The 21,116-nt window shown below is 41.5% G+C and overlaps 1 protein-coding gene across 3 annotated transcripts in view; it reads right to left on the reverse strand.

Moving 5' to 3' along the window:
• NR3C2 (nuclear receptor subfamily 3 group C member 2) overlaps positions 1-21,116 on the reverse strand; it is a 250,245-nt gene that overhangs the window by 21,558 nt on the left and 207,571 nt on the right. For 2 of the 3 annotated variants that reach the window (XM_050946271.1, XM_050946272.1), the window contains exons 5-6: positions 17,746-18,090; positions 16,929-17,073 (exon numbers count right to left, since the gene is read on the reverse strand). In XM_050946271.1, coding sequence (XP_050802228.1) covers positions 16,929-17,073; positions 17,746-18,090 — 490 coding nt within the window. Of the gene's footprint in view, positions 1-11,513; positions 12,898-16,928; positions 17,074-17,745; positions 18,091-21,116 lie in introns of those variants that run through there. The other variant, XM_050946273.1, reaches the window with a different exon arrangement.

The following is a 21,116-nucleotide window of genomic DNA, read 5'->3' on the forward strand; positions in this document are numbered from 1 at the left end:
AAGCGGCTGAATGGGAGTGGGATTGCTGGGCCACATGGGGACTGGGACAGATGTGCCTGATTGAATGGAAGAAGCTAATGATCAGTCAGGACAATCCCTCACCCTGCAAAAAAAACAAACTGTGTTCCATACTTTTCCCACCCATACCCCAAACCTCTCCAGGTTCACTCCTAGACTCCTTCCCAGCAATTACTTCTCTCTTCCTCAGCTCTTCCGTATCCCTGACTCCTCCCAGCCTTTGCACTGCTATTGAGGGATGCGGGAAATAAATTTCTGTATTGTAGTTTAAATGAATGTTACTCAAAGTTCTGTATTAATATGCCTAATAAAGAATGTATTTGTCAAAACATTTCCTGAATCTTTTTGTTGTCTCTATTGTTACAGACATACTCGTTGATGGGTATTTTGAAATTCATTACCAAAATAATTGAAACTAGCGTGATTATATTATGTTATTTTGACAAATAATATACGCAGAATTTTAAAATACTTTGCAAAGAATTTTTAATCTTTTGGTGTGGAATTCTCCCAGCAGTAATTTTGTCTAGTTCTCCTTTCTGAAGTTGAATGCTACTGTGGTAGGCTTCTTTGGTACTTTCCCCTCAGCCCCCACAAGGATGTTAAATTTAATTACATTATGATCGCTATAACCAAGAGATTCAGCTATATTCACCTCTTGGACCAGATCCTGTGCTCCACTTAGGACTAAATCAAGAATTGCTTCTCTTGAAGGTTCCAGCTGCTCCAAGTAGTCGTCATTTATGGTTTCTAGAAACTTTATCTCTGCATCCTGTCCTGATGCACCCAATCAATATGGGGATAGTTGAAATCCCCATAACTGAGTTTCTATTTTTAATCTCCCAGAGCATTTCACAATCACCACCAGCATCTCAGTCAGGAGGACAGTAGTACATTCCTACTGCTACATTTTTATTATTCAAGTATGGAATTTCTATCCATAGCAGAAATCAAACAACAAAGGCAGATCCTCTACTCTAAAAGTATTGAAAAAAAAGTATTTGATCAACATTTGGAATTCCACTGTGGGTTACGCATGCGCACCAGGCACCCGGAGTCAGAGAATTTGAAAGTAGTGTCTGTTGGTCCAGGCATGCACCCTGGCTCACCTCATGCCTCCAACCAAGGTGATAAAGGACAGGGTGGACTGATAGTCTCTTCAATTCCTTCTCGTAAGATCCGAACCAGTGGGGAAAGAGGGTGGAAAACGGAATACAGATAGGGACCACACAACTCAAAGAACCTCCAGTTACAGGTAAGTAACCTCCTCTTCTTCTTTGAGTGATGGCCCCTGCTGTATTCCACTGTGGGTGATTGACCAACAGCACTTAAATAGGGGGGACGTATGAGGATGAGGATGGTAGGGTTGAGCAGAGAACCGCTATCTCAAAAGAGGCATCAGCAGCCAAGTCCTGCACCAGGACATAATGCCTTGCAAATGTATGGATGGAAAACCACATGGCCACTTTACAGATGTCTAGGAGAGGTATGTCCTGAAGAGGCTCTATGATTGTTGCAAGAGCTCTAGTGGAGTAAGCTTCTACTTCTGTAGGTGGAGGGAGATTCAAGAGCTGATAGCAGAATAAAGCTGTGAACTATTTACAGCTGAATTAATACTGTTTTTTTCAGAACAGCAGCAGAGCTGAGGACACTAAAGTTTCCGACCTGGACCATGTGGTAAGTGACTAACCTAATTGCCTTCTTTGATGAGATAACTGGCTCTGTGGATGAGGGGAAAACAGCGGACGTGCTAGTCCGTGACTTTAGCAAAGCTTTTGATAGAGATTCCCACAGTATTTTTGTCAGCAAGTTAAAGTATGGGCTGGATGAATAGACTATAAAGTGGATAGAAAGCTGGCCAGATTGTCAGGCTCAACAGGTAATGATCAATGGCTCCATGTCTAATTGGCAGATAGTATCAAGCGGAGTGCCCCAAGGGTTGATCCTGGGGCCGGTTTTGTTCAATATCTTCATTAATGATCTGGAGGATGGTGTGGATTGCAGATGATATGAAATTGGGAGGAGTGGTAGATACGCTGGAGGGTAGGGATGGGATACAGAGGGACCAAGACAAATTAGAGGATTGGGCCAAAAGAAATCTGATGACGTTCAACAAGGACAAGTGCAGAGTCCTGCACTTAGGACGGAAGAATCCCATGCACTGCTACAGACTAGGGACCAAGTGGCTAGGCAGCAGTTCTGCAGAAAAAGACCTAGGGGTTACAGTGGATGAGAAGCTGGATATTAGCCAACAGTGTGCCCTTGTTGCCAAGAAGGGTAACAGCATTTTGGGCGGTATAAGTAGGAGCACTGCCAGCAGATCAAAGAATTTGCTCATTCCCCTCTATTTGGCATTGGCAAGGCCTCATCTGGAGTATTGTGTCAAGTTTTGGGCCACACACTACGAGAAGAATGTGGAAAGATTGGAAAGAGTCCAGTGGAAGGCAACAAAAATGATTAGGGGGCTGGAGCACATGACTTATGAGGAGAGACTGTGGGAACTGGAATTATTTAGTCTGCAGAAGAGAAGAATGAGGGGGGATTTGATAGCTGCTTTCAATCACCTGAAAGGGGGTTCCAGAGAGGATGGATCTAGACTGTTCTCAGTGGTACCAGACGACAGAACAAAGAGCAGTGGGCTCAAGTTGCAGTGGGGGAGGTTTAGGTTGGATATTAGGAAAAGCTAGGAGGGTGGTGAAGCACTGGAATGGGTTACCTAGAGATGTGGTGGAATCTCCTTCCTTAGAGGTTTTTAAGGTCAGGTTTGACAAAGCCTTGGCTGGGATGTTTTAGTTGGGGATTGGTCCTGCTTTGAGCAGGGGGTTGGACTAGATGACCTCCTGAGGTCCCTTCCAACCCTGATATTCTATGATTCTATGAACTGAAGAGGCAGTCAAATGAGAGAATTCAGAAGTGAGTTCAATGCTAGGGGTTGGGCTGTGAGGCCCAACCTTGAATATAGGTTATTCAGCATGGAGGCCATTTTGCATTGTCTTAGGTCCAAGAAGCTACCTGGTATTTTATAGGAGTTAGTCCCTCCACCCCCTTCCCCCGCCTTAAAGTTAAAAGTTATTAAAATTGCAGCTTTAAAATCCCTGCATATGTGTTTCATTCTCTTGCATGAAAGAGTTCCAGTTTCTTCTTTCTTACAAGTGATGCTGATTCAAGCAGGTATCTATTGCTTTATTTTCCTTTTCCACCCCAGTCCCTTTATTGTAAAATTATGGGCTTGGCCACTAAAATGTAAATATTCTGAAGAAGCTGTCACCAATGACAACTTTTGTTTATAAACAAAGAAAATATTTAACACAAGCAAAGGAATCAACAACATGTGTATATACTAACCTAAGTAAATACATGAACTTATTAGTGTAAACTGTGTCCTCCCACTTCCCCCTACACACTGTATGTTGCTATCTCTGGTAGTGTTATAACTAAATTTACCCGTAAACATTTTGGGTCAGAGACAATATCTTATTTATCTACAAAACACCCTGTTTCTGTATGTATATAAGCAACATATTGGTGTAATATATTCTTTTCTCCTTGTATACTAAAACAACAACTTTGGTAATCTATGCAGTGCTTATAATGGTAACAAGGTGCTATTTACAAAAATGTTAAACATATACTGCTCCACAGCCCACAAAGGTCTTATTAAATACAAGGCCTGATTTTCCAAAGTGTGCAGGCAAAAGTGCAGAGCCAGTTTTAGGTGTGCTGGAGCTTCATATATGCAAAAGTGCACATATGCCTTTAAAAATCTAGCCCATTACACTGTTATTACCAGGAATAAACAACAACAAGCCCTCTAAGCTAAATAAATAGGCTTTGCATTGTACCTGAAATTAAGTGAATGAATTCTAAAAATAAGGGTTGTCTCTTCAGAAAGCCCTTCTGACAAACCTGGGGAATGCAGTCCAAGGAACAGACGTTAAGTGAATCACAGCTACCTTAAGGTCTCAGCTAAGTGCCCTCCCTGAAACCACATACCTATCAACTGAGGAACTAGCAGCAGACTATAGTTCTTTGGAAAACAAGAATTTCAGTTCCTAACCCTGTAACAGAAATTAACAAATTAACTGCTGGCTGCTGTTCCTCCTCTACTTCTCAAGGAAATAGACATAAGATCAGCAACCTCTTCCTTCACTCAAAAGAAGGTAAAATTCTTAAACTAGTTACCATTCTAAACCACTTGGCACAGGATTGCGTTCACCAATCAAATGTCTGTTTCTATGCAAATAAAAACTGAGTAGCAGGTAGCTGCTGAATTCTTGTTAATTCTTGTTAATTCCAGTTGCTGACTGCCAGTTGCCTTTTCTGCCACTATTTTAATCGAAATGGACATTGCTTGGGCAAAATGAAGATAAGTGTTTTAAAACAATGACTTTTAGAATAAACCATTCATGTTCCGGCTTCTGTTTTTATGAAAAGGAGGGGAGGCACAGCCCACTGTCAGCTACTGCTGGTCCTAGTGGAAGGACCAGACACAGTGGGACTAGGGTATACAGACTCTACACATAGCTAGCATTGCCAGCAGCACCAATGTCCCCAAAAGGGACCACCCCTGCTGTCCTGCTGTGAGTGGAAACGCACGCTGTACCCTCTTCCAAAATAGTGGAGCTCCATATGGAAGATGCTCTCACAGAAAGTCTTCTGGAACAGACAGCTAAAATTCCTGGAGTTTGTTGCAGCATAGCCCCTTCATGCCGATCCAGCATGGGCTGTGACTTTAAGCCACAATCAGCCCTTGGACTATAAGAACAAAAATACATTCCCCTGATTTTAAAGGAATATGTTTTCATTGTAGTACTCTTATACCATCACATTAATAATACATTAAGTTTCTCCCTCGAGAAAGTAAAGATATTTGTTCTACATTGCCAAGGATCATATCAATTTATATGTAACATCACATCACTTTCCATTTTTAAAGCACATTAACTCTGATAAAACTCATATTAGGATTCACATTAAAATAATTAAAATCATCCAAATATTTAAACCTAAAAATTGGCATCAGTCGGCTGTGGCATTCAAAAGTTACTTCATTTACAGACAAACAGAAAGACAGACGCAGAAATGCCATCTAGTTGAGTACAGGACCGTGCTTTGCTTGACCAATAACTATTCTCAAAGACCATTCAGTGAAATAAAACCTACAGAGCAACTGCTGTTTGTTGCATTTTTATAACAGTATCAGATATAAATCTGCAGGTTTCCTTTTCGTGTACTTCATTAGAATGACACTGGTTTTTGTACTGTACACAAAACTAAATGCTTTGATACACTTATCTCAGAAAGTGGCCTGAACTGATCTTTAAGGAAAGTAAAGAATTAACATGTATACAAACATCACTGATAAAGCTGTGCATGTCCACACCCACTTCTCACTGCACTGATGGTTCAGATTTCATGAGCTCAAGTCCTCTCTTGACAGGAGATATATACAAGCAGATAAATTACAGACAGAAACATGCTTGCTGATCCTCTAACAGATCAGTGATCACAGGTTTAGCCTTTTATTGGCAAAGTATGAATCTTATCAAACTGATAAAAACAAGTGTCTAGACAATAAAGGAAAGAAAAGGGGACTTAATGACTGTTTGATTTAAAAAATTACAAAATTGTGCTAAAATTAGACACTATTGGATTAATAGCTTGAAATCTAGACTAGCATCAGTACTGTTGGGGTTATATTCAACCCCATGCGAAATGCTGAATGGACTAGTAATTGTTTTTGATAGACATTGAAAATCTAAGGAATCATCTTTTTTCCTCCCAAACATGTATAGTCAAAACATATCTGGCGCTCTTAAATATGCAGCGTATTTAGTTGCATTTATCCTCCTTACTGTTACTATAGAAATCAGAATACCAGGAAGAATTATAGGCTTCAGCATCTAAAGGTCACACAGAGGTAGTTGTATTATTACAGCGTGTTATGCAACACTAATCCTAATGGTCTCCGGTTCCACGAATATTCTATGAGAGGATGTCACGGACATAATAAAAAGTAAACAGGACATACATTGTCTAAAAAAATGTAAAATTAATAAAATCAGATTTAAAATAAAATCATAGCTACAATTAAATTCCAGTTTACTAGCTTTTAATTTAAAAATTCTGATGTTCCTTAGTATTGCCAAATCCTCCGCCCAGTCACATAATCTTGTCACTGTTAGTGCAGGAGCCACCTTGGCAGCTCCTGAAATCTGAAACAGCTTTTCTTCATCTCTCCTCTTCATCTGCTCACTATCCATTTTCAAACCTCATCTGAAAAATGTTTCTAATTCCTCTCTTACTCCACTTTCATTATTTCAAACTTTGCAATTGTGGGAGCCACAAAGTGTTTAGTATAAAGGATGCTATACAAAATGAAGTTCTATTTTGCTGAAAATTAGTGTTCTGCTTTACACTGAGCACTGGGCTTTGTATATGGAAATGAATGTATTGGTTTTTATATGGACAAGAGTTAAATTTATATAATGCAAAAATATTGCATAACAACTCAGAACAGTGGCTAACAGTGTGATATATTGTCTGAAGTCATAGACTAAAGGGATTACTACTCACTAGAGAGATTTTTTCATTCCAATGTTAATAAATTGGCTAATAATTTCTTTTTCTTATCAATTTAAAATACCAGCTGGAATAGTATGTTTTACTGAACCCTTAAAAATGTATGTCAACTCTAATTATGCTGCAGCTTCAGTTACCTTCTAATGAGTCTTTCTTACTGTAACTGACTGAACATGGTGACTGTGTGAACTAATAGCAGAGCTCCAGTGGTGGAATTGGAAATTACAGATATCTTAGATAAATATTAGTGAAAATTATATTTTTAGTTTCTTCTCTTCAACTTCACTTTAACTTTTCAATTTTATTGTGAACTGAGCACACCTCCTGGTACCTCTGTGGCATCTAGAGGTATTTTTATTGGACAAACCCTCAAGTCTCTGCTCAGGCAAAATTATCCTTGAATGAATTTAGTAAATAGACAGAACTCAATAAAAACTTTAAGATCTGGACCATTAACTTGTATACACCCACGATTTTTACAGTATTTCTCTTTATTTCCTACAGTGCAGATGAAAACCAAGAAAGCATCAGAGGAGCAAGGAAAAGTATAAAGTATTTCATTAGTTATAGCTACTAATACATTGTGTTTATACATTATTGTTTCAATGCTGCTACATTATACTTCTATAATGTCTTTTATAAGAGTGTCAGAGAATTTTCCCAACTCTAATGAAGCCTCTCAAAGTTCCTGTGATGTAAATTATTATGCCCATTTTACAGATGGCTGAAACAGAGACTTTGGGTAAAATTTTCAAAAGTGCTTAAATGACTTAGGAGCCTACATCTAAGGTCCAAATCCTCAAAGACAGTTAGGCACCTAACTCCCATTGAAACCCATGGGAGTTAGGTACCTAAATACCTATGAGGCTCTGGACCAAAGTTTTAGGCTCCTAATGACTGAATCCACAGTGTGACTTAGGAACTGCAATACTTTGTATTACAAGGCTTAACTTTTAGGGACCGTGCTGATCACTGGAATTCTCAGCCCTGAGTTAGGCTCCCTATATAATGCTTGGGGAGAGTTAGGCACCTGAGAATGGGTTTCTCAGAAGTCAGCATGCTGAGTAATGAATTGCCAAAGCCAGCCAGTAAAAAATGCTGAGGAGAGAGGCAGAACCTAAGACCCACCTGTCAAAGGAAAATGGGTGCCTATCCATTCAGGAGTCTATCGTTCTATCCAATTGCCAGGGCACTCACCTGGGATATGGCAGACCTTTTTTCAAATCCCTGCTTCAAATTACCTGATTTGGAGTAAGGAATTGAACTTGGTCTCCCATATCCCATCTGGGTGCCCTGACTACTGGGCTATAGAGTCATGCTCTCACTTTCCCTCTCTAGCCCAATATATATTTAATCATTTAATGCAACTTTCCCAAACCCAGATGAGTGCCCTAACCATTGGGCTACTGGGCATCCTGGAGATGTTCCCCCCGCCCTGAGGAGGTGTGCTCTCAGAATGGCTACCAGATTGGACCCTGCAGCTGAGACGGGGGGCAGAATGTATATTTCAAGAATGCTGTTGGGGCACAGGCGTGAGCTAGGATGCCAAACAGCTCAGCAGTGTCAGGGCTGACTCCCTTTGCAGATCTAGCCCCCATGTCACTTGAGTGCTTTTGAAATGTGACCTCCTGTCTATGGTGGGAAAATGCATCATAAAAGCTTCACTACACGTAAGAAATATGGCCAGCTGAAAGGCATGCTGCTGATAAAAACTTTATACTGCACCACATTCATCATTTATTCTTTCTATATATTACATATACAGTGATTTCCATTTAAGTCAGCATTTACCAATAGTAACCACTATGCTGCACCACATATAGCACAATCTTTCACTAGATTTACAATGGAAAATAATTCTGATAAAGTAATGCTCTATGAATATTTTCTTTTAATGATGACCCCTGTGCTGTGTAATATACACATTCAAGCAGTGTACATATAGTACATATGCACACACATGAACAAAATATATAGCACTGGTTTAATTAATACCAATTTTAAAGTGTTTAGAAATTTCCACAACACATTAAGAGACATAGTTGAAAAGCATCTTATCTTCCTTTTATCACTTGGCTCACATCTTGTTCTCTAAGCACAGTCAAAGAGGTGGAATATGTGCATAATTCATAAAGACAATGGTACATTTATTCAGGTATACACCAGAGGCTGGTGAAGGTGGGCAAATATTTCTAGTCCTGCGTAACCCTTACATGGAAATCGAATCAAATATAGGCATGGAGGGGCTTGTGGAATACATTTTTGATGATTAAAGGATGTACTTAACAGATAAGTAACAAGAGATTCTTATTTGCTAATCATTTCTTGTAAGCCAGCCATCAGAGCAATAAGAAATGAGTCACAGAAAACATTCACCATATCACACCATTTCCAACATTTTCAGATGTAGAACTTCCTTTTGCTCACAGTATTTAAGAAAAAAGTGAAAAGATAATATTCTGAATGTCAAAGAAAACAATTTGTTAAAAACTAACAAACTTATTACATTAGTTATTTTACCTTATAAGGAACAAAAATGCATTAGTTGTGTAGATACTATACTTTGTTCCTCACTCACTCATGCATCTCATACACTTTCTGGGATTGACACCACCCTCCTTTTTATTCAGTTATATTAATTTAACTATTTTTTATTAATTGTTCATCAAAACAAAGTGTCCACCCCTCCATGACAGGATAGGCCAAGATATAAGTATCGTCCTGGCTGTGTGGCCTACTGAACAGAGCACTATTCTGGTAGTCAAGAAACCTGGATCAGAATTCCCAGGTCAGGGTATAAATGATTTCTAATGTAGCATGACGTGGTTAATTCTTTCAAGCTTAAACATTTTTGTTTCTGTTTATTTAAATGGATATTTTCATTCAATTTTATAGGTACTTCTTCACTTCCAAGAATTTATGCCCCTAGTGCTGAACAAGGAATTTATATGGACTTGTCTTTCTTAGGTAGTTCAAAGGCCGCTATTACCATGGTATCTTATCATAATCTATCAAACTATCATAATTATCAATTTATTTAATAGTCAACAAATCCTAAACAAAGGCCTGGTCTACACTAGTCTGTTACTTCGGAATTAGCTGAGTTAATGCGGAAAAAAAATGATTCTGTATACCTGACCAAACCGGCTTTTTCGATTTAAAGGGCTCTTTAAATTGATTTCTGTACTCCACCTCAGCAAGTGGAGTAGCACTTAAATCGAGATTGCAACCCAGGTTAAAGGTATTGTGGACACAGTTCAACGTTATTGGCCTCTGAGAGCTATCCCAGAATGCTCCCTTGTGACTGCTCTGGACAACACGCTCAACTCTGATGCACTAGCCTGGTTGGCAGGAAAAGACCCAGGAACTTTTGAATTTCATTTCCTGTTTGGTCACCATCAGCACAGGTGACTGTCAGCACAGTCCACCATCACAGGCGACCATGCAGAGTCCACCATCCCAAGAGATCATGCAGTCCCGGATTCGCAGATGAGCTCCAGCATGGTCTGAACGGGAGGTACTGGATCTCATCGCATGTTGGGGAGACGAGTCTGTTATGGCAGAACTAAAAGGAACCCAAAACCGTATGCTAAAGTCTCCAGGGCCATGACAGAAAGAGGCTACTCCAGGGACACAGAGCAGTGTCGTACAAAAATCAAGGAGCTCAGGCAAGCGTACCAAAAAGCCAGGGAGGCATATGGGCGCTCTGGGTCACAGCCCCATACATTTCACTTCTACCGTGAGTTCCATGCAGTTATGGGGGGTGATGCCACTACTACCCCACCACTGTCTGTGGACACCTGCGGGGGGGTGGTGGGAGGGTTGCACGGAACAAGGAGGAAGAGTCATTGGAAGACAAAGAAGAGGAAGAGGACAGTGCACAGGCGGCAAGTGGGGAATCCATTTTCCCCCCTAGCCAGGAACTATGCTTAACGCTAGAGCCAATAGCTTCCCTCCACTTCCAATGCGGGCTCCTGGACCAGGACCCTAGAGAAGGTACTTCTGGTGAGTGAGAGCCTGGTCGGAGCTACACAGTGAGGGGTAGGGGATGTTCGCATATTGTTTAAAGGGCTCATCCCTGCTCAGAGCCTCATCGGAGCCATGTGGTGGGTGCGGGGAGTTGTATGAGGTGATCATCCCAAAGAGCCCGCAGGCCCTCCTTCATGGAAAAGCCACCAGGCATTGCTTGCTATGATAAAGGGATCCCAGCAGTTTGAAAACATTGAAATGAATGTAGAAGAAGAAGAACCCTGTGTGCCCCTAGGCTGCCTGCAAGCTGAATTCTGTTGCCCAGCTGTGTGTGATGGCTTACTCATACCAAAGTGTCCTCTTTGTTCTCTGAAATGTATATTTAAAAATACTACCCTCCCTTTTTCTTCTCCCACAGGTGCAAATGTTTCAACGTGGCCCCTATCTACTCCATCCCAGAGGCTGGTCCAGATTAGAAGGAGGAAAAAATTAACTTGGGAAGACATGTTTGCTGAGCTCATGCAGTCCTCCCGCACTGATAGGGCCCAGCTGAATGCATGGAGGCAAACAATTGCAGAGTCCCATAAAGCATTACAGGAACAAGAACAGAGGAGGGACGCACGCGATGAGAGCAGGCACGATGCTACGGTCAAGCTCATGGGGGAGCAAACTGACATGCGCCGCTGTATGGTGGATCTAATGCGGGAAAGGCAGCAAGACCACAGACTGTCACTGCAGCCCCTGTATAGCCGCCCTCCCTCCTCCCCTAGTTCCATAGCCTCCTCACTCAGATGCCCAAGAACATGAGGAGGGAAGCTATGAACTTTTGATTTGGTTTCTCGACTTATCCTTCCCTCCTCTTCCAAACCCTTAACTCACCCCGCTTCCCCCAGTCTGCCTTCTAATTTATCTCAATGTGTTGTGCAACAAATAATAAAGAACAGTTTTTAAACAATTTAGACTTTATTTCCTTTCATATATATAGAGGGTGGGTAACTTCAAGAGAAACAAACACAACTGTTACACCATACCCTGGCCAGTCATGAAACTGGCTTTCAAAACTTCTCTGATGCACAGCGCGCCCTGCTGCACTCTTCTAATTGCCCTGTTTTCTGGCTGTGCGAAATTGGCCTCCAGGCGAGTTGCCTCAACCTCCCACCCCGCCATAAACATCTCCCCTTTACTCTCACAGAGATTGTGGAGCACACAAGAAGTAGCAATTACAATTGGAATATTGGTTGTGCTGAGATCTAACCGAGTCAGTAAACTGTGCCAGTGCACTTTCAAACGTCCAAAAGCACATTCTACCACCATTCTACACTTGCTCAGCCTATAGCTGAACTGCTCCTTACTACTGTCCAGGGTGCCTCTGTATGGCTTCATGAGCCATGGCATTAAGGGGTAGGCTTGGTCCCAAAGGATAACTATAGGCATTTCAACATCCCCAACAGTAATTTTCTGGTCTGGGCAGTAAGTCCCTTCCTGCAGCTGTTCAAACAGACCAGAGTTCCTGAAGATGCGAACGTCATGTACCTTTCCCAGCCATCCCACGTTGACGTCAGTGAAACGTCCCTTATGATCCACCAGTGCTTGCAGCACCATGGAAAAGTACCCCTTGCAGTTTATGTACTGGCTGCCCTGATGTGCCAGGGCCAAGATAGGGATGTGTGTTCCGTCTATCGCTCCACCACAGTTAGGGAACCCCAGCGCATTAAAGCCATCCACAATGGTCTGCACATTTCCCAGAGTCACTACCCTTGACAGCTGGTCAATGATTGCACTGGCTACCTGCAGCACTGCAGCCTCCATAGTAGATTTGCCCACTCCAAACTGATTCCCGACTGACCGGTAGCTGTCTGGCGTTGCAAGCTTCCACAGGGCTATGGCCACTCGCTTCTCAACTGTGAGGGCTGCTCTCATTTTGTTGTCTTTGTACTTCAGGGCAGGGGACAGCAAGTCACAAAGTTCCATGAAAGTGGCCCTACACATACAAAAGTTTCGCAGCCACTGGGAATCATCCCAGACCTGCAACACTATGCTGTCCCACCAGTCTGTGCTTGTTTCCAGGGCCTAGAATCGGCATTCCACGGCATGAACCAGGCCCAATGCCACCATGATCTCCCAATTGCCACATGTCATGCTTCTAGGAATGTCTGTGTCTATGTCCTCATCAGTATAGTAACTGCGTTGTCGTCGCTTCCTCACCCTGTTTTGCAGGTACTGCACATAGTACTGGATAATGTGCAAGGTATTTACAATGGTCAAAACTGCAGCGGAGATCTGAGCGGGATCCATGCTTGCCGCGATATGGTGCCTGAACGAGTAGTTCTGGAAAAAAGGCGCAAAACGAGCTGTTTTGTTCAAGATGGCTGATAAAAGTAATGTGATAGACCCAGGCCAGTTGGGTACAGCAGAATAGCAGAAGGCAGATATACTGGCCACTGGGTTAACAGTTTTCTGTTCCCTGACTGACCAGAGCAGGGGCTGCTCCAGGCTAATGAGAACACCTGACTCTAATTAACCTGCAAAGAGTCAGGTGAGGGCATTCAGTTAATGTGACCACCTGACTCTAATTAAGGCCCTGCTGATACTATAAAAAGGGCTCACTTCAGTCAGACAGGGAGGAGCCAGGGAGCCAGAGGCGAGGAAGTGCGGCTGAAGGACTGGTTACTGAAGACACCCTCAGACCATCGTTAAAGGAGCCCTAAGATAAGGGTGAAGAAGGGAGAAGCAGGAGAGCTGTGGGGAAGTGGCCCAGGGAAATGTAGCAACTCTGGCAGTGAAAGGTTGGCTGTCAACAACTGCTACCATTAGAGTCCCTGGGCCAGAACCCGGAGTAGAGGGCGGGCCCGGGTTCCCCCCAACCCACCACTACAAGAACATCTCCTGGGAGGGGAAGTCACACCCCTGTCAGGATGGGAGGCTGAACAGAGACTGTGGGAGTTCTCTCACCAACCTCCTTGCAGGCCTATGATGAAAAGGACTCAGTAGACTATAACCCTGGCCCTAGAGAGAGAAGGGCTACGTGGAGGGTCACAGTGAGCCACTGAGGCTAGCATAAGCCGCCTAGAAGCGCAGGGCCCATGGGAGCAAGGTCAGAGCTCTGCCACAGTAAGTAAATGGTTGTCTTCTGTAGCTTTCACAGAGTCGGGAAGCTCGTTAGAGCTGCAAGAGCGGAAAAGCAGAGTTTGCAGCGGAAGCTGTGTGACTCTGTTCACGATGGCTGAAAAACAGCAGGGAATTGTTGCCTTCTGTAGCTTCCACGGGAGCCCAGGACAGACAACATGGAAAAAGCGGCAGAAGCTGTGTGGCTCTGTTCATGGTAGCCGAAAAAAGGCGGGAAATGGTTAGATGAAAGAGTAGATAGAAAGACGAGAGGACATGCGAGGCCAGGAGACAGGTGGTTCACTGTGCTGCACGGTCTGCTGGTAGTATGGCATCTACCGTAGCTTTCACGGAGGGGGAAGTGAGTGATAGCACACGCCCAGAAACACCCCTGAGAATGTTTTTGCCCGATCATGCACTGGGAGCTTAACCCACAATTCCAATGGGCAGCAGAGACTGCGGGAATTGTGGGATAGCTACCACAGTGGACCGCTCTGACATTCGATGCTAGCCTCGGTACTGTGGATGCACTTCATCGAATTCACGTGCTTTAGTGGAGACACACAACACCAAATATATAAAATCGCTTCCCAAAATTTGAATAAAATAAATTTGAATTAATTTCGTACTGTAGATGTACCCAAAGAAGCTTTTAATCTATCTACAATTTCAGTTCCATCTTCCAACGTCCAAGAATACCTGTGGGATGTTGATTTTGATAGCATTATAGTAAGTATATTGTTCAGTCTAGAGCAGTTCAGATCATTCATTTTATTTTTTCACAAAGCTAGCTCTTTTTGCATATCCGTAGAGTTTCTTTGCAGGCAGTCAATAGTACCTTTCACTGATCTGATCCTAATCTCAGCCTCTGCAACTCCTGTGGACATTTATTTTAGCACCTGCAGCATAAAACCCATGAAACCAGAATAATAGAATATTAGGATTGGAAGAGACCTCAGGAGGTCATCTAGTCCAACCCCCTGCTCAAAGCAGGACCAACCTCAACTAAATCATCCCAGCCAGGGCTTTGTCAAGATGGGCCTTAAAAACCTCTAAGGAAGGGGATTCCACCAGCTCCCTAGGTAACCCATTCCAGTGCTTCTCCATCCTCCTAGTGAAATAGTTTTTCCTAATATCCAACCTACACCTCACCCACTGGAACTTGAGACCATTGCTCCTTGTTCTGTCATCTGCCACCACTGAAAACAGCCGAGTTCCATCCTCTTTGGAACCCCCCTTCAGGTAGTTGAAGGCTGCCATCAAATCCCCTCCTCATTCTTCTCTTCTGCAGACTAAATAATCCCAATTCCCTCAGCCTCTTCTCTTAAGTCATGTGCCCCAGCCCCCTAAGCATTTTCATGCCCTCCATGGACTCTCTCCAATTTGTCCACATCCTTTCTGCAGTGGAGGGCCAAAAACTGGATGCAATACTCCAGATGTGGCCTCATCAGTGCCGAATAGAGGGGAAAAATCACTTCCCTCGATCTGCTGGCAATGATCCTACTAATGAAGCCCAAGGTACCATTAGCCTTCTTGGCAACAAGGGCATACTCTTGACTCATATCCAGTTTCTCATCCACTGTAATCCCCAGATCCTTTTCTGCAGAACTGCTGCTTAGTGAGTCAGACCCCAGCCTGTAGCAGTGTATGGGATTCTTCCATCCTAAGTGCAGGACTCTGCACTTGTCCTTGTTGAACCTCATCAGATTTCTTTTGGCCCAATCCTCCAATTTGTCTAGGTTACTAGGGACCCTATCCCTACCCTCCAGCATCTCTCTCTCTCCCCACAGCTTAGTGTCATCCGTGAACTTGCTGAGGGTGCAATCCATCCCATCATCTAGATCATTAATGAAGATGCTGAACAAAACTGGCCCCAGGACTGACCCCTAGGGCACTCTGCTTAATACCAGCTGCCAACTAGACATTGAGTCATTGATCACTACATGTGGAGTCCGATGATCTAGCCAGCTTTCTATCCACTTTATAGTCCTAGTCTATAGTCCATTCATTCAATCCACACTTTTTTAACTCAACTGCAAGAGTTTATGCTAATTTTACTATTATTTCTCATTGTAAACTGCAAGTACATTTTTGTTTGCAGGTGGGATTCATTCCTACTAATGTAAGTTTTGAACTCCCTATTCAATTTCTTCAGCACACAGACTGAAAGTATATTTCTAACCACATTCCCATTGACTAATGCCGTTCCCTTAGTCAAACCTGTTCTGGTAGTTACCATTATGGGATTGAGTCCAAAGCCTTTTGAAGTAAATGGGAAGACTCTCATTGATTTTAATGGGCTTTGGCTCAGGCTGATGATGCCAAAACAATACAATAACTAATAATACATAAAATGTTAATTGTCTGCATAGTAGCACATGCAGAAATAGTACCAATAACATTTTGCAGCACATTCTCCAAAAGAAATGGTTCAGAATGGTTTAGTGAATTGAGTTGGAAGTTTCTATTTCTTGTCCATTCTTTTCCTGTTTTTCTTCCACACCACTCCTCCTGTTCTATTGGTTGTTCCTCTTTCATATTTTTAGAAAGAGTTCTCTTCTGGAATGACCATGTGATGCTATCCCAATTTGACTGTTTGTTATTTTTATTTCCTGACACTACCATTCTGAATAAACAAGCACAAATTAAATCACTAATTCAGCAAATAACCAGCACTAAAATATTAACTTAACATAAGAATGAATGCACATGCTTGGAAGGAATAGTTCCTTCAGTTTTTTTCTTTTTTTTTTTTTTTGCATCATACAACTAGGAATGTTTCGTTATAGAAAAACATTTTGGCTTCTTTCATGACTATAAAGAAGGGCAATTATGATTGTCATGAAAACACATTGAGCAGCTGTATACGGTTAACAAAAGAACCATTATCTGAATCTGCTTAGAAAAACTTGCAGTTTAAACATTTACATTTCCTAGAAATGAGATATTCTTCTGAACTATAGTAGATACCAAAAAGAGACTGTTTTTTATTAATCTGGGTTGAATATCTGTCATATTTCAAAGCCAACATAACATCCTTGTTTTGGGACCATTTCTATATGCACTTGCATACACAACGAAAATTGGAAGGAGGTAGTGTAGCTTTGTTGAAAGTTTTCAGTTGCTCAGCTTTCTGTATCCACATTTCAAATTGGGAATTTGAATTTTTCATACTCCATGTATATATTTAAAAATATTATAATATCTGAACTCTATCCATCTTACTTTGAAAAGGTCAGTTAATAGATACTTACTCATTGAAGACCAGGTCTGGAGCAAAATAGAGGAATTGGCTGTTTGTATGTTTGTATGATCTCCAGCTCAAGGCAAATGATGATAGACACATCCATGAGTACTGGATTAGAGTAATTTGGTCCTCGAGAGGCAAGTTTCTAAATCCTGAAGAACAAAATGATTAATCACAAACTACAAACAACATTCAGGTGCAATGTAGTGTGAAGTACCTTAAACTCAAACTGGAAAAAAGCTCAAATATTCAGTGAAACAATTGTAGCATTAAAGAGTCCTGTGGCACCTTAAAGACTAACAGATGTATTGGAGCATAAGCTTTCATGAGTGAATGCCCACTTCGTCAGACACATGCGTCTGATGAAGAGGGCATGTACCCACAAAAGCTCATGCTCCAATACATCTGTTAGTCTTTAAGGTGCCACAAGACTCTTTGTTGCTTTTTACAGATCCAGACTAACACGGTTACCCCTCTGATAATTGTAGCACTGAAATCTATTCTTAGTCTGCACATTTTAAACAACAATACAGTCCCAAACAGAACTCTTAGTTCTAGCAACCCAACATCTATTTTATTTTGGTGGTTATAACTAATACCAACAAGACAAAGTTTTAATTTTCAATCAGAAAAACAAAAAACAATCATTACATTAACTATGCAATACAATATTTATCGCCTCCTCCCCTGCAAAAATATTATATTATCTATCTTTAAAATGTATGAAAGAAGATTAATTTTACCTAGACCTGTTGGTAAAATGGCATATTAAGCCACAAATCCTATTTTCAAAAGAAAACACATACAATAAAATACATTCTTACCTGGAAGTATCTTTGCCCACTTTACGACCTGAACCATCTGCTTGCCAGCAAGGCGGTTTAAAGTGGAAAGCAAGTGCTCCGCTGTATCTGGTTTTGAATTATCATATCCTGCATACACTATTTCAGGCTCAATGCTTTCAAGGACCATAGAGGGTGAAGGAGCAAGCGCTGGTGAAATAGCAGACAGGTGAGGAACAAGTGTTGTGTTTACAGATGGCTCTTTTACTGGAGCAATATATGTAGTCCCTTCCTCTGGGCTTTGGGGTGGTGGCTGTTGCTGCTGCTGCTGTTGTTGCTGTTCTTCATGCATCCCTTTCAATTTTCCCAACTTTTTGGACTTTCGGGCTGAAAAGAAGAACAAGAGAATCACAGAAATCTGATACAACCTTTACTTGATGGAGGCATAAAAAGATTATTTCGAAAATGAAATTAATATGTAAACCATCTTTACCCAATAGTAAGCATGACAATACCAGAACACAGTCAACAATGGAACATGAGCCAGGAGAAAAATATACAAGCAGGCTGCTACCCAATTAAATCCAGGATATACTGTACCAATAAACCTAAATGTCATCTCTATCTCTAAAATGTTCTTCTAAGACACACTCTCTCCCCTCCCCTTTTTCCCCAATGCAAATAAATTAACAAAAATCAAGTAAGGCTTACCTCTCTTACTTTATAATAATTAATTCTGCTACAACCATGAATTATTTTTGTTGTCTCCTGTTGTAACATTTCAATAGTGAAATAATGATATCTGCTAATTTATTGTTGATGCCTCTTCTATAAATACACCCTGTTTCCTAGTTACCTTTTTCAATTTACATGAAACATTGTAAAAATGGTTTTGATTTGTTTTGTAGGTTTTTATCTTAATCATCTCTCACCCATACATTTTTCTTCATGATCTCTAGTCTCATATTGCATTTGGTAAACAAGATAATTCTTTCTGGCCCCTAGTCTTAGTATTTTCCATTTCTATACATAGATCACAAGTCACCTACCAACCTATTAGTCTAATCTAGTCAAACTACTTTGTCATTGTAACTCTTTTTTTCTACCTTAGTACTTCCTCATCTCACAACTCAGTCTTCTCTTCTGGCTACTTTTGAAATTACACTATGACCATATATAGCCAGTTAACCAAAAAATTCTGAGCCTGAGAAGTATAAAACTTCTCTCTCTCTCTGCTGTTAATTCACTTCTCCCCACTTCCTGCCGTTAAGCCAATTTTTACATATTTCAGTTATAGTACTGCTTTATTAGAGTGAACTTGACCATACCGAAACTACATTTTTAAACAGCAAATCCTGTCCTCCCTATGCTCCTTTGGTGCATATGCTCAGTTGGAAGACAGCAACAGTGATATGTTACCACTATATGAAAGGATGCAGGGTGCAGAGGGCCCTCCATATTTTCCATTCACATAATGTAAAGTGACTGATTGTTCCTCATATTTACAGAACTATCAGCTATATTTCCCTGTCCCTTGCATAGGGGAATAACTACCACAGAAGCTCCACCAGCTGCAAGACTACAGAATAGCTCTGCTGGTGGTTCACTGGAGGGAAGAGAGGGAGATTCCTTTTTCTCTCCATCTGCTGCAGAAACCTCATTTTCTTGGTTACTTGGGCTTTCACAGGGTATGTGATTTGGCTCACAGTGAAGTAAAATTGATCTAACTTCTACCTTAGGTATTTACATAGCATATATTACCATATTATCTAAGAATAGAGAATAAAAGATCCAGATTATGTCAACATATTATATTGTATAGACTGTGATTCCTGTTAAAAGGTCTATTATATCAATGAGTTCGATACTGGGGGAGGGTGGCTCTCAAAGGAGAACTTAGATGAATCTCCCAACTTGCAGTGGATCATGAACTGATTCTGTAAACATCTTTGGTATTAAAAATGAAATGCTATGTAGATATCCAAGAAGTGGGGAGAGGTGAAAGATCATAAAAAGCACCTTTTCCCCATGTGAGCAAGGCAGTGGAACAAAACACCCCTCCACACACACACAAACAACCCTGGAAATTTCCCACAAAATGAAATTAGCCTTTTTTGTTTGTTTCTGGTTGATCAAAATATTTTATTTTGATAAAAGCCCAGACCTGAAAAAAAGTTATTTTACAAACTTAAGTGGGAGTCTTTTCCCATCATTCCTACCTTTTGTAGGAACATTCTGCAAACCTCCAAAATTCCATGATGGCTGGGGGTGGAGGGGAGGCGGAAGGAATCTTTCCACATCTAGGCCAAACATTTATTTTTTAAAAAAGACACAATTTCCATATGAGGCTTTGCATTGGACTCCAAAACCCAGGCATCCTACTTCATATCTGGAGGTTAGTATGTCAGCCTGAAGCATCCAACTGGTGCCTAGAAGCCCAGGAGCAAGCCGATTCCAAGTCCCTGCAGCCCGCCGCTTCCCGCAGCTCCCATTGGCTGGGAATGGTGAACCACGGCCACTGGGAGCTGCTGGGGGCCATGCCTGCAGACGGCCAAAGGCAGGAAGAAAAAAAAAAAACGCGGCCTGCAATCAGATTATCATAATGGGCCGCATGCAGCCCGCTGGCCACAGGTTGCCCACTGCTGCCTTAGGATCTAGGATATTTCCCAGATTTGAGAGTTGAACCCACAATTTATTCTGGGGGAAGGAGCAAAAGTGCAATGCTGACATGACTGGGGATGAACTAAGTGCAGAGATCCTCCTCTTCACTGAGTCTCATAGTCTTTAAGATGGGAAGGGACAGCATGGGCCAATGTTTAGCCCTACATTACAGTGAATTCAATTTCTTAGCCAGTTATAGGACTTGGACAAAAAGGTTCATAGATTTTAGGGTCAAAAGGGACCATTATGATAATCCAGTGTCCGACCTCCTGTCTAACACAGGCCAAAGAACTCCTGATGTTAAGGGAAGCATATTGGAGTGTTTTCAGCTACAAGTACAGTGCCTTTGACAATAAACCACCATTATAAACTAATGATTGAAATATTGTCAAAGGCACTGTACTTGTAGCTGAAAACACTCCAATATGCCTCCCTTAACATCAGGACGGACTGCACTGAGATACCGTATATATTATTTTAAAACAGAGTACGTGATGAAGACAAAATTGAAACAAAAAAATAATAAAATCAAAATAAATAGGTTATGACTAAATATTGGCAATTTTTTCCACATAACATCCCTAAGATACAACCTTTCCTACCCACCCACAGAGCTAAAACTCTTCTCAAAGTTCTCATCATCTCGCACCTTTTCTCTGGCCCTGACAAATGCAATTTCACCTTTCAGAGCCATTAAAAATGCTGCTACTAAGATCATTATCCTAGCCCACTTCTTTGAGAATGTACCTCTG

This window comes from Gopherus flavomarginatus, chromosome 3 (genome assembly GCF_025201925.1).
Source record: "Gopherus flavomarginatus isolate rGopFla2 chromosome 3, rGopFla2.mat.asm, whole genome shotgun sequence".
NCBI lineage: Eukaryota > Metazoa > Chordata > Testudines > Testudinidae > Gopherus > Gopherus flavomarginatus.